Source organism: Euwallacea fornicatus, chromosome 8 (assembly GCF_040115645.1).
Source record: "Euwallacea fornicatus isolate EFF26 chromosome 8, ASM4011564v1, whole genome shotgun sequence".
NCBI lineage: Eukaryota > Metazoa > Arthropoda > Insecta > Coleoptera > Curculionidae > Euwallacea > Euwallacea fornicatus.
Window position 1 is genome coordinate 4,434,245 of NC_089548.1, and position 13,787 is coordinate 4,448,031.

At 38.3% G+C, this 13,787-nt stretch overlaps 1 protein-coding gene across 2 annotated transcripts in view; it reads right to left on the reverse strand.

Annotated features, from left to right (window-relative positions):
- Window positions 1–13,787, reverse strand: part of LOC136340889 (uncharacterized) — a 42,124-nt gene that overhangs the window by 9,261 nt on the left and 19,076 nt on the right. For both annotated transcript variants that reach the window (XM_066285323.1, XM_066285324.1), the window contains exons 2-3: window positions 8,990–9,125; window positions 4,216–4,411 (exon numbers count right to left, since the gene is read on the reverse strand). In XM_066285323.1, coding sequence (XP_066141420.1) covers window positions 4,216–4,411; window positions 8,990–9,125 — 332 coding nt within the window. The remainder of the gene's footprint in view (window positions 1–4,215; window positions 4,412–8,989; window positions 9,126–13,787) is intronic.

Genomic DNA, 13,787 nt, shown 5'->3' on the forward strand with positions numbered 1-13,787 from the left:
CTTTGAATGTTGGGTAGTGTACTTCCAGGACTTTCCTCGTAATTATTTAGTCAAGTTATTTGTAATGTAAATACACCGAGGGTACCGGGAACTTCAATCCCAAACAATGATCTACTGAAAATAAAATAAAATGCATCAGGCAATCTCGGCCTTGCCATTTCGTACAAATCTGAGTGCAGAAAGATCCACGACCAAGTGCATTATCTCGGTTGGATTCATGGTAAATCGACACTTTGCTAAACAAAAGTGAAGGTGAACAGCCATTATGTGGTCGTATAAAATAAACAACTTAATACAGGTGCTTTATCCTTCTTTCATACCTATTACTGCTGTTAATGCCGCTATTTCATTGTAGAACGCCAGTGTCAAGGCTTATAGACACTTCCTTAATTGAAAAGGACGTTAAACAAATATATTCTCTGCATATAAGGTTATGAGATGAGTTTTTTCCCGTTTTTTCAAAATGGGAAAAATTTTGGCAAAATGGCGAACAAAGATGGAAAAGAACGTTTCTAAGCATATTTTCGTTTTCTCCAGGTCCTTCAAGCTAATTTTTTACACACCCAGCACTATTCCAGTAATGCTGACGTTACATTTTGGTCACCTGGATATTTGAGTTACAAAAAACTTGTTGGACATACACATAGTCTCTTTTCCTCCCTCGCTTATTCCATTTTAGTCGAAAGTAAACCTATTAGAACATTGTTTATATTTGTGGGTTAATTTCAGTTTGCATTCTAATTCCCCTTGTCTTCTATGACCCATTACATGTGAAGTATCTTGATAATTTTTGGAATTTGGATGTATAACCGTTTTGGCCAATATTGTATTTGAATTGGTTCTAAACATGCACAGAATTGTAGAGGAGTTTTGCACTGTTCCTACATTTAGCTTAGGAATAGGCAACCCAACTTACACTTAGAACCAATTTATTTTCAATCATTTCATTGAGAATTCAACACACGTGCTTCATTTGAAGCTGGTTCATCCGCATTCCAATTCAATGCTTTAAATAAAAACATACTTGAATACTTTCGATCACTCAGTGAATTGACTAAATATTTCCTACAACAAAATCCTTAATTTGAAAGGTCCCTTCAAGCCCTCAAAGAAATTTTATGTTTTTTTAGGTGGTAAAAAGGTATTTTTAATTTAGAGTTTCTAAAAAACGAAACTTGGTATTTGATGTTTGGATTTTGTTTACACAGCAGGAAATACACTTTTTTCTTGACCGATATTGACCACCGTGGTTTCACTTAATAGAAAAAGTCCAGTTCTTTTCGACAGTGGAAGGACTATTGTATGCTGCATGGCATGGAAAAGAGAACACCTGGAAAAATGGTTCTATTTAAATAATTTTTGGTATTCATGTTTCTCATGCTAAAATAAATATTTTGTTAAAAAATTTAAAATATTTAATTATTAAATACCAAAAAATATTACTAATTTGTCGTTCCTCCGCGGTGTTTTACACATTCCTGTAAACGTCTAGGCATGGATCTAATAAAGTGATTGATATCTCCTTGGAGGGTCTCATTCCAGGCTAACCGGACAGCACGACTTAGCACCTCTAGAGTTTGTATGGAATGGAGTAAACTACCCAATTTTCTACCTACAATATCCCAAACATATTCAATCGGTGATAGGTCTGGAGATGGAGGTGGCCAAAATAGCAAACTGATGAAATTTTGTTGAAAGAAGTCCAGAGTCACTTTAACCGCGTGTGGTCATGCATTGTCTTACTGGGAAAATGAATTAACAAGAGTTTCTAGATAAGGTACTAGGTCAGGTTCCAGGGCTTCTTCGATGTATCGGTGGCCTGCCATACTGCCTCTAATGAAAAGTAAAGGTGACCTGCTATCATATGAAATAGAACCCCAAACCATTATGCCAACGGTCTTATGGACATGCCTCTGTATTCTAAACCGAGGATCCTATCTTTCACTCCGTCTTCTTACTCTTGCTCGACCATCATGCATACCCAAACCGGATCTGGATTCGTCACCAAACAGGATATTATCCCATTCCAGATTCCAATGTATCCGTTCTCTGCACCACTGCAGGCGATTTTGACGATGATTTAAGGTGAGGGATAACACAAGATGGAGATGATAGAAAATCAGTTCAGAACTTGTTATCTTGCAATAAATAGTTCGAACCCCAGTAGGATTTTTATACTCAGCAAACCACTGATCTGCCAGAGTCCTTGACGAGAGCAACCCTTCTCTTAGGGCCATAACTTGAAGGCGGCGATCTTGGCGATTTGTAGTTATGCAGGATCGTCCAGTACCTTTCCTTCGGCCTGTTTACTCTTCTTGGAACCATGCTCGACCACATCTCACTACAGTGCTTACACCAAGGTTTAATCTAGTGACGATTTCCCTAAATGACCGATCAGTCTCTCGTGGTCTCACAATCCGACCTCTCTCAAACTCGCTCAATTGATGAAAATTTTGCTGCATTCTACATCTAGGCTTATTTGATTTGATCCAAAAGCACTTTTTAAGCGCACTATACACCAATTAATGATATTTTGCAGTCATATTGTTAATATTTTATGGAAATTGTTAGAGTAAAAAATAAACGTAAAATTCCTGATAACTCGTAAATTGATTGATGAATATGGCCGAAAATCGAATCATTTTTTATGTACACGAACATGTATTCCGAAAATGATGTAAACAAGACCATTTTCTGGTGTTCTCTTTTCTATGTCACGCAGTATATATCTGACATCTAGGCTCTATCTCTAGAGGAAGGAAAGCGGTTTTTTATTGAGGCCCGCCAGCATCAGCCTGAATTTCGATTTAATAGAGAAGTGCATGTTCCTTTTACGGCCCCTTTCGCGCTCCCTAAATTTTGCAAAAGCCTCGTATGTAATTTACTTATTTCGAGAGCTCCGTGTTCCTGCGAAGAAAATCACTGTCTCCCTCGCCGACTTTGCCGAGCGTGACATTACCTGATAGAAAACTTCACGCTCTCTTCAATCGACTTCTGCACTCTTCTGGGCTTGCCGAAGTTGGAAACACTTCTTCCATCTTCACGCCCGAAACCTTACGTTGCGCTCACTTCATCTAATCAAATCAGAAAAAAGCAGCCTTGGGAGGCTGCAACCCACGACGGGTTACACCCATGAATCCTTGCAAAGAACACCTAACCCACAAAGGTGGCAGTCACTTCCGCCGAAAATTAAATTCGACAAACCAGAAATATGTAGAGAAAGTTATTTTCAATTAGCGCAATACAATAAGCAAGATTTGCAAATCTCGACCATATAAGGAATGATTAGGCTTTGATTCTTTTGATTGATGGCCTCGTTCTGATTTCTTTGATCAATGGTTTCGTTGATTCAATGCGGCGATGTCGAAGTGGAGAGTTATGTCCGAATTTGCATTGCTAAATACGTGTCTGGCCAACTGGTTTCGGATGGTTTTAATTAATTAATAATTTGTGCAGGTAGAAACGCCAACACACAAAGTGAGTGGGACTAGAATTTAACGTGAAAACGCAAGCAAGAAAATCAATTCTAGACGGGAAATTAATAAGCGAGACTCTTTGTTGGGAAACTGTAGCTCTGCACAAAAGATTTTCTTACAGCGAAGTTTCAATCTCAGATACTTATACGTGAGCATGTTTGCAATTCTTGGCAAAACCCCAACAATTTCTTAATTGGAAGTGTTAGTAAAACAGTCGTAAACAACTTTTTTATATCCCATCGTATTACGTTAATAATGCTAATTAATTAACAATGAATCGACTTAATTTGATTGCTTTTATAGGGATTAGCGGCAATTTCCAGGCTCGTTGTTGATGCTACTTATATCTCTTAACGCGTTTCGCTCATATACGATTTTAAAAGGAAAATTAATAAATCCTGCGAGTGCGCGTAATGAACGTAATAAATTTTCCCTATAGAAGTCGGCAACGGAGATGGGACAAATTCATTTTTGAAGACTGAAAATGGCGCTAATGCCTCTAATGTGTAAAACTGGACGGTCCCTGCGTCCCATACTCTATCAATATCGTATTATACGGAAAACTGGGTCGTACTACGGTATTTGTTATTCAACCGTGATGCCTGTGGTATTCCCGAAGACGGCGTCCGTTCCAGAAATAAAATAAGTACGGACTATTCGTGTCCGAACTGGACACAAAAAGTTGACTCGGCTGCTGAAACGAATTTTGACAGGCCTAATTTGCAAAGCGACCTTTTACCTTAGCTCCAGTCTTTTGCCACAAAGTCAAATTCTCCCTGTGCTCGCTGGGCCCAGTGAAAATAACCGGCGTGTCCCGAATGTCCAGCGCCCATATCAGCTTATTTAGGGCATCAATGCACCCGTGTCCGCAGAATATTACTGCCTCGTCTTCAGTTGCGTTCACTGCTGTGCGTAGGATTTCCCTTGCTTCTTGTCTATAACAAAAGAAAAATTGGTTAATGTGCAATAATGGCGTGGTTCAAGCCTCTTAACCAGAACAAATACTCTGGCGTGTTCGGCATTTAATCAGCCAGTTCTACGAATTGCCCACGTAACTGAAATTTAATTGGTTGAAAAATCCACATATTATGAGAAAACAAATTTACATCTACCCATATTAATACTTGCGAACACAGAAAATGGATCTCGAAGGTCGCTCAAATGGGAGGCTTCCAGCAGATTTGGAGGTAGAATCGGAAATGTGATAGCGTGGTGGAGTGGAGTCAAAGGCGGAATTCGAAAACCCCTCCCGTGGGTTCCGATTTAAAGAAAAAAACGCATTTTCATTTAAAGATATGGTTACGCTCTTTGGGGAAATCTTAAATTTGAAGAACAACTTCTTTGCGCTCTGCATAATACAATCCTAAAACTAACGCCGCATAAATGAGTCATAACACTGTCGTTCTATAATCCTCGGTTTTTCGCACACAATGAGCAGATAGTGAACGCCGAAACAAAACCGATGTGCTAACGAGCTCGAATAAGTCTTATGGATTTGAATAATCAACGTGCTTCCTGAATTTAAAATTTATGATAAGTGCGCGGTTAATCATCAAGGTTTCATTAATTTTCCACCACACAATGAAAACCAGAAGAATGACATACTTCCGAACGTGCCGTTCAAGGCAATCTGAGTTATGCGGTATCATAGATCGTGGATTATTCGCCATTTTATTGTAGACGATCACAAAAAGCTATAATTACACCAAATATGTTTAAATAAGATTCGGCACCCACTCGTTTTGCAATCTTTGTTTATCTAAAAGTGCAGTGTGGTATCGAAAGCTTTTTTTGAAGAGGACGTGCGTAAACCCATTTTATGAGCACAGTTGTTTAATTTGGCTCCAATCGAAAAATCGTTACGATAGGTTATGGCAGTTTATTTTTTCAGATTTAATTTATAAATATTTACAGAGAAGTTTGCAGCTCGCATAACAAATTCAACGTGACGTAAAATATGGAGTTTTATGAACTGTTTTAATGGCATCGTACTACGAAAAACGTCCCCCAAAGTGATGAATCTCCATACGAAGACAAAAAGCGACGTGAGAGCCCGCATAACATGCAAAAATCTTCTGATGCGGACGTCCGACTTGACCGAAGGTATAGCACGTCCTCCAGAGGCGGGAAGATGAAAAGGACACCGCCAAATGCGTATTTGACGATCTACATTAAAGCCAACTTTATCGCAGTTCCTAGAAGATGTCTAAGAAAAAAATTACATGTTTTTGGGCTCTAACACGTCTTGATTGCTAGTTGAACAGCTAAGCCATCGAACTTATTTCCCAATCAACTTCATAATTCCCAGACCAAAAAAGTGGAACATTTCCTCCAGCACCAACGGCATTGTTACGAAATACTTTCGCCGGATATCCTCATTGGATTATTGCATTACCGAACATAATGTGTTCGCGTAATAGTTCCAGATAGCACAGTAATGTTCCAATTGCTTTAGATTCGGCTTAATTAGCTAATTTGAGCTGCAATTTGGTTACTAGGATTATTTCATTAAATTAAATCAAGTGTAAGTCTGCCTAATGTAAATGTTAATCCTCCTCGACATTGTCTTCTTCATCGCTCCGATTGTCCCAAGCAATGGCGATAACGAGGCGGGAATGCAGCGTGTTAGTCCCTCTATTACGTGCGTCAAAAAAACACTAGATTTTGAGTTACTTGGTAATGATGATTATTTAGTGTCCGGCGGAGTACGCACCATGTAGGTTTTTTTTTCGATTTGATCGGAAAATTGCAGCAAATAATTTTATTTGCATTATTTAATCCTCTCGAAAAGGAAACTGACATAATGAATAAATTTTTTATTCGAGATAAATCGTAAAAAGAACCGAAAAAATGGTCCGTGGGACAGGACCTTGGAACTTCATCGTTGGGATTGTCCTGAAATTTTAAACAACGTTTCATACTACGTGCTTCCTCAAAGATGAAAAATAGAGGTGCTTCACTCGTGAGTCATTTTCATCATTTTCGAATCGCCCCCGCGTGAATTGAAACATACGAACTTTGCAAAGTGCCTTTTGAGTTTGCAGGAAGGCGCAAATTTTCACCAGGAACAAAATTTTCTGATAAATTCAAGTTAAAAAAAATAAATAAAACATTTAATCCCACACTGTGCGCATTTTCCGCCGGTTACTCTATATCGGATCGTAAAGCTTTGAGATAAAACCGGAATGTTTAGGTAAATCAAACAATGCGTTCTTTTATACGTTTGAATTTACATACTGACTGAGTTTCTTCTGCAATGACGTGGAGCACCAGCATTCGTTGCTCCCTGCAGATTAAAACTTTCAATAATCTAAAACGCAGTTTAAGGACGAAACTATTGACTTTCAGTAATTATATCAAAAAACTATAAACTGCGAACATCAAATTTTAATTGCCGACCAGAGCACCACGTTAAACAAAGCAAACGTGAGATGCGCACATTTTGCACATAAACTAGTGACACAGATGTTTTATTCGTGTAATGCGAAAACCCCAAGTGTAGAGACCCCAAGGAGAATTGTTCGGAATGATTGTGATAAAATCTACAAAAAAAAAGAGGTATCTGGTGTATCGTATCAGTGCCTGCACTATGTCGTCACATAAAATGTGCGCGGGGGGCGCTGCAAACGAGTTGAATTTAGACGAAAATAAGCGTGAACAATAAACTGTAAGAAGATGAATAAAGAACAATTTGAAAAGAGGAAAATGTCGTTGAAAACGCTCCAATACAAAACTCGAAAGAATTTTGGTTTTCTGCATTTATTTCAAAATCTGATACAGATAGGTGAACGGCTGAACGCAGCAGTTACAAAATAGAGACAGGGAAATAACGAAAAAAAGTAAACAAGGGACAAAATGTTTTCCTAAAGTTATTTTACTTAATAGAAATAAATTATTTAAAAAGCGCCATTAAATGATTGTTCCTTAGGAAAAATTATTATTTGGATAAAGCGCGATCTTAATTGAACCGAATAAATATGTCACAAATCAATAAATTAATTAAACAAATTACGACCTTAAATGGTAATTCATCACGTTTCGTCATATTTAAATAAACATTTGTTCGAAACAACTCCATTTTTATTTCAAACGTGCAAATTTTTTCTGCTCACATTGATCCGAAATGACCGCAACCAGGAATTTTGTCTCGGATTTGACTATCGCGTGAAATTCATATCAGAAGGAATTGTACGAAATTCAATTAGATTCGTGACATGAGTCAACAGAAAAAGACCACTTTTCCCGGCGTCAACAGTAGCCACTATGTCCATTGGAAGAGCTTAAATCACAAACTTAAAAACTATTAAATGCGGCATTTAAACTGGCCTAATTTAATTTAATAAAAACCCGTAGATTTAAGTGCCTAGGGATGAAACGGTTGCTCGAGGTTAAGCGCGGGGATTTCAACCATCCCGAGATTTATAAGATTGAATTGGGGTGAAGTTGCACAATCCGAAGCTGAGACTAACGGAATTTTTACATTTGCAGAGTACTCGAAAAGAATCGAATTCTGCTAAAAAGAGATAATTAAAAAACATGTCTCGCCTGTTTGGGGGCTGGCGGAATGAAGACAAGAGATGATCTGAAGCCGCTTTCGCGGAAACCTTGAAGATATTACGTGGAGAACTATCGGGTTTTCGTCAGTAGCTCAAACAAGGATCAAAGTCCTGGAAGAAACGAGAACTAGGAAAATTCTCTGAAACGGCCCCGCGTACACTTCCGAGATAACTCAAAAACACGAAGTTAAAACTAAAAACTTAATACAAAATCGGAAGTTCATAATATGAGATGCCGGAAATTTGTTAAATTTCCAGGAAATTTCCATCAGAAAGCTAGTTTCTGGGGAAATATTAAAATAATAAATTCATAAACGTAAAACAATAGGTAATCATAGAGAACCTGAACAAGTGGCGCAATTCATCTTGGGAAAATTCTCCTTATCTATCCCATATTAAACCGTAACAACTCATTGTATTCAACTCGACTTGCTTTAACATTTTCTAAATAGAATAAATAGAATTTGAATTCTAATCATTATATCTGATCAAGATTAGCAAATTCAAACTTTGCACACACTCTTGAGTCGCGAAAGGACTACTTCAATAGCATATACTAATGTATGACCGCTTTTGAAAGGTAATATTAAATGTTCGTGAAAATGCGAGTTACTTGGGGACTTAACGTTAGCAAGCAACACCTTAAACAATTGTAAAGCACATGCAAAAAAGAGTATTGAAATGTGTATTAGATGATTTTTAAGTAAACAATATGCTTAAGGTGACTTTAAGCGTGGTTCTGTAGAATTGGCACAATTCTCGATTATTAACGTGCCCCTGGGGAAACCGCAACTACAGGTGTTGCTCATCCGTATCTACACCGTGAACTGTTCACAAAAATTGCTTATGCTTCAGTAGATCGAGAAGAACGATTTTTAAAATTTCCTTTCCCTATTATGTACTCTTTGTTTAGATAATAGGCATATGATACATACGCGAAATTGCCGCGGTACCTACCTGAAGAGGGTGGTTTGTAGTGACGATATGCTTGTTGTAAAATGAGTGTTGCCATATGTTGGGAGTACCTCTCGTAGAATGTATTCTTCGATGAATTGCAGTGACTTTCCTGAGGCGGCATAGTCGCAGAACACAACTGTAAGAAAATAAAACTGCATTAAAATTAATCTACTAGAAAACACGTTTCTGTTGAACACTAATTTACCTACAACCCGTATAATCACACATGGCAGTTACGGTATAATTTGTGCCGCCGCATTGAAATTCACGATTTCCCATGTTGAATATCAATTCCAACAGTTTTCTTTTGGCATTCGCAGGTTGTCAGCTTGGACGTTAAATCCCACAAATTAAGTCAAGTCCAGATAAACTAAATGAATTTAAAGGACTCGGCAACGTGGCTAAACGATAATTATGCTCGACTAAATAAAAGATTTATTTTCCGTAAGAAATGACTTCGGTTTAGGGCATTTTCCATTCGCGCAAAAGTAGATACCACGAATATGAAATAAGTAATAAAATTCCAACATGGAAATTTCTAAGGAAATCTGCCTTGCGATTATTCCATTAATTGCAATTATTACGGACAGATAGAAGATGAAATTGAGCACAGAATAAAGCAGATAATTGAAGAAATTAAGCGTAAAATGAGATTTAGTTTTGGAACATGAGGCAATGCCAGCTGAGTGCTCGTGATATCCCTTCATGCAGGTGCGTAATTGCGCCTGCAACGTCGGTCAGCTCTTCCTCTCACTAAACTAGATAAATGAAATTTTAAAAGATGACTGACTTTGATTCAGCTCTCAGAAGGACCAAAAGCGTCACGGAACCTCGTCGAGTAAAACTCAGCTATGACGAGCCTTCAAGGGAATTGGCCCGTCGTTCGTTATATGCGGAGGTGACTTATAGGAGACAAGAGAAAAAAGCTTGCTGATTCGAAAGCTTTACTTTAGCCAAATGCCAATTTATACGATTTTTCGCTGTAGTAAATATGTAACAAAGTCAAAGTTTAGGTTGGAAAAAAGTCCGCAGTTTGACTATGCACAACACCTTGCGGTTGTGCAACATCTCTTCGGTTATTTTTTTGCAAAAGGTCTGTCGCATTTAGAAAATTTTAATTTTTCGATAAGTCATCTGTGCATAATATGCAAAGATCTTCGAAGCAGAAGGGGTCTTTTGAGCAGTGAGTATCAAAACTCCATCGTTCCTGTCAACCTCTTCCTCATCACTCGAACCGTTCTCATATTGATCATTGACAATTATTGGAACAATATCATTAGCATTAGGAAATTCGGCACCTTCCACGTGCTCATCAATCGTATCATAACACTTAATTTCCACCAAATTTGAAACATGCTGATTTTTTGCACATTCATTTAAATCTCCAGGAAAAATGCTGCGTGACATAGAAGAGAGAACGCCCCGTAAAAATGGCTTTATTTAAATATTTTTGGTATGCACGTTTGCATATGGGAGCATAAAAAACAATTAAACATTCAGCCAAATTTATCATTAATGTTTTTAGGAGTTATCAGGAATTTTGGTTTGTTTTTGCTATAAAAATTGCAATAAAATATCAACAATATTACTGCAAAATATCATTTATTGGAGTATAGTGTGCTTATAAAGTGCTTTTAGATTAATCAAATATGCTTCGAAGCAGAATGCAGTGAAATTTTCATCAATTGAGCGAGTTTGAGAGAGGTCGAATGGTGTGTCCACGAGAGGCCGATCGGTCATTTAGGGAAATCGCCACTAGATCGAACCGTGGTATGAACAGTATAGTGAGATGTTGTCACGCGTGGTTCCAAGAAGAGCAAACAGGCAGAAGGAAAGGTGCCGGGCGATCCAGAAGAATTACATAACGCTAAAATCGCCGCCTTTGAATTATGACCCTAAGAGATGGGTTTGTCACGTCAAGGACCCTGGCAGATCAGTGGTTTTCTGAGTGTGGAATACCCATTGTGATAAGAAGTTTTGGACTGATGTCCTATCGTCCCCATTTCATGTTACCTCTTACCTTAAATCGTTGTCAAAATCGACTGCAAAATATTGATACATTGGAATCTGGAATGGGATAATATCGTGTTTAGTGATGAATCCAGATTCAGTTTCAGGTCAGACAACAGTAACAAAAAGACGAGGTGACAGGCGAGATCCTCAGTTTACAATACAGAGGCATGTCCATCAGACCGTTGGGGTAATGGTTTGTGGTATTATTGCATATGGTAGCAGGTCACCTTTACTTTTCATTAGAGGCAATATGACAGCCCAACGATACTTCCAAGAAGTCCTGGAACCTCATCTCGTTCCTTATCTGGAAACTCTCGTTAACCCAGTGTTCTAGCAAGACAATGCACGATCGTATGTGAGTAGAGTGATTATGGACTTCTTTCCATGAAACGCGATTAATTTACTACCATGGCCACTTCGACCTCCAGACCTCTCACGATTGAACATGTATGAGATATTTTAGGTAGAAGGTTGCATAATTTACCTTATTCCACACTAATCTTAGCGGCGCTAAGTTATGCCGTCCAGTTAGCCTCGAATTTGATCACCTCGTTAGATCCACGCTTAGACGTGTGCAGGAACGTGTGAGACACCGCGGAGGACCGACAATTTATTATTAACAATTAAATTTGTAAAATTTTTTAATGAAATATTTGTTTTAGCGCGAGGAACATGCATTCCAAAAATTAATAAATAAAACCATTTTTATGGGGTGTTCCCTTTGCCACATCACGCAATATGATAAATGCGGTATGTTATAACGCAGTTTGTTCTGACTTAAAAGAAATACATTAGCTTTATGAGAACTTGGACGGGATTCTTCTGTTCGTTCGTTATAAGCCGAGTGCTCGTTGCAGCCCAGGCCTAACTAACTTTCTGAACCTTCTTTCTAAAGCAACTTAAGCAGCTCTGGAGGCCGAACCAAGGTCAAACATAACTTAATATTTTATTATTCACGTTTATTTGGAGAAAGGGCACTGCCGAAGCGAATGCGACTGCGAGGTACGTAATACCACCTCTATGTAACTGTATTGTGCACGGAAACAATGAGTAGTTTTTAAAATCATTTTAAAACATTTATTTGCCTAACTCAATCTGTCCTTATTCATTTTATTGTCTGCATTCGTGATCGCTCTGGGTGGGATTCGTTGGTGTTTGGTGTTTAGCTCTTTTCGTTTGCGAAAAAGGCGGAACGGCCCCTCACCACCCGGATTTCCACGTACGTCCGTGACGACGAATTTTTCTCTCTCTAGGTCAAGTGCGTACAGGCTGAGCTCATGCCGCGGATTGATTGGCCTTGATCTAACTAAATCGATCTACTAAATAGAACGGAGCATATTTTTAGAGAAGAAATCCCACGTAATCGCAGATTTAAAAGCGGAGGCCACAAGGAAAGTTCGTTTTCTATATATAAATTTACCGAACTCCGCGCGACGTAGGGCCGTTACGGAACTATCACAAAAAAAGTGGGATTAAAATCCACAAGTTAACAAGATAAAACACCAAAAAAAATTTACATTTACATGATTACATATTCAATACGCGTCGTCAACATAATATTTATCACGTTGTTTGCCAGTACACAATTTAGCCTTTTAAAAGTTTATCAGTGTAGTTTGCTCTGGGCTCGGCTGGAATCATAAAATGTGCTAAACTTAACAGGTTTTCAATGTAAACATTGTAATTGTTTAAATAAACACGTGACATTGTTCTGTTAACCGGTGGCTAACCAGCGCGAATTAGTCGAATCTTAAAATTCCAAGGACCCCGCGAAGACGCTTTCGATTCACAATTAGGCCGCAGGACCCCCACCGTCGATTCGTAACTTAATTGCGGGCATAAGTGAAGAGTCGAAGATTCACGGCGTTTTATGGCAAACGAGACGCCAACTGAATTGAAATGCATTCAGCCAATTTTCAACACATAAAAACGACGATATTAACTTGGGAAAATTCCTAGTGTCGGCATAAATTATCCAGCGGTCAAAAGAACATCCAATAATATCAAAGTCGGCAAACAATGCGAATTTTAATCGTCTATAGTGCTCAATAGTGAACGTGGATATGGGCTGTAGAAGTTTGTTATGCTTGGTGAATATTAAGTCGAAAAAACATTTTGGAAAGTGCACTTTTGGTACGTTGTGGAAAATTAATTTAACGACAAATGCACCTATTAAATTTTAGCTGCATTAATATTATTATGCACTCAAATTTATTAGTTTGTTTTCCTCGGCGCGAAATGCATCATGGGAAATTTAGAATGTATGCACATACATAGTTGGATGTAAAACTCATTAATAACACTGTCGTGTCGGCTTTATGGTATAAACAAACCTACAATTTTCTATGATTACAATGTGGCACCTTTGAGGTTTGAGGTGAACGTATCGATTCGACGGTAAACGCACTCAAAGCAGGTTTAATACCCATTGAGCAGGGTTGGAGCCACGGCTAAATTGTGCGCAAGTCCCGTGAGGTCGTTCGTAGAATTGTGCGGAACGCGCGCGTTCTCCCTACAGTTCAAGATACCAAATTGGCGTTTACTCGGGGCATTTCGTGTCGTTCGTTGACTCATAATCGTGCTAAAATCGGTAAAATTCAAATGCAAGAATTAATTCAACGTTCAGGCATGTCTTAAATAAATAAATGCGACGTTTCAGACGCAAACGATAATTACATAACTATAATCCGAGTGTACCTGCGAGGTTGAATGCGAGTGCGAGATCGATTTCTGAAAATTTTCACATGTTAGCGAAGCTCGACGCGGGAACGATTTTATTTTTTTC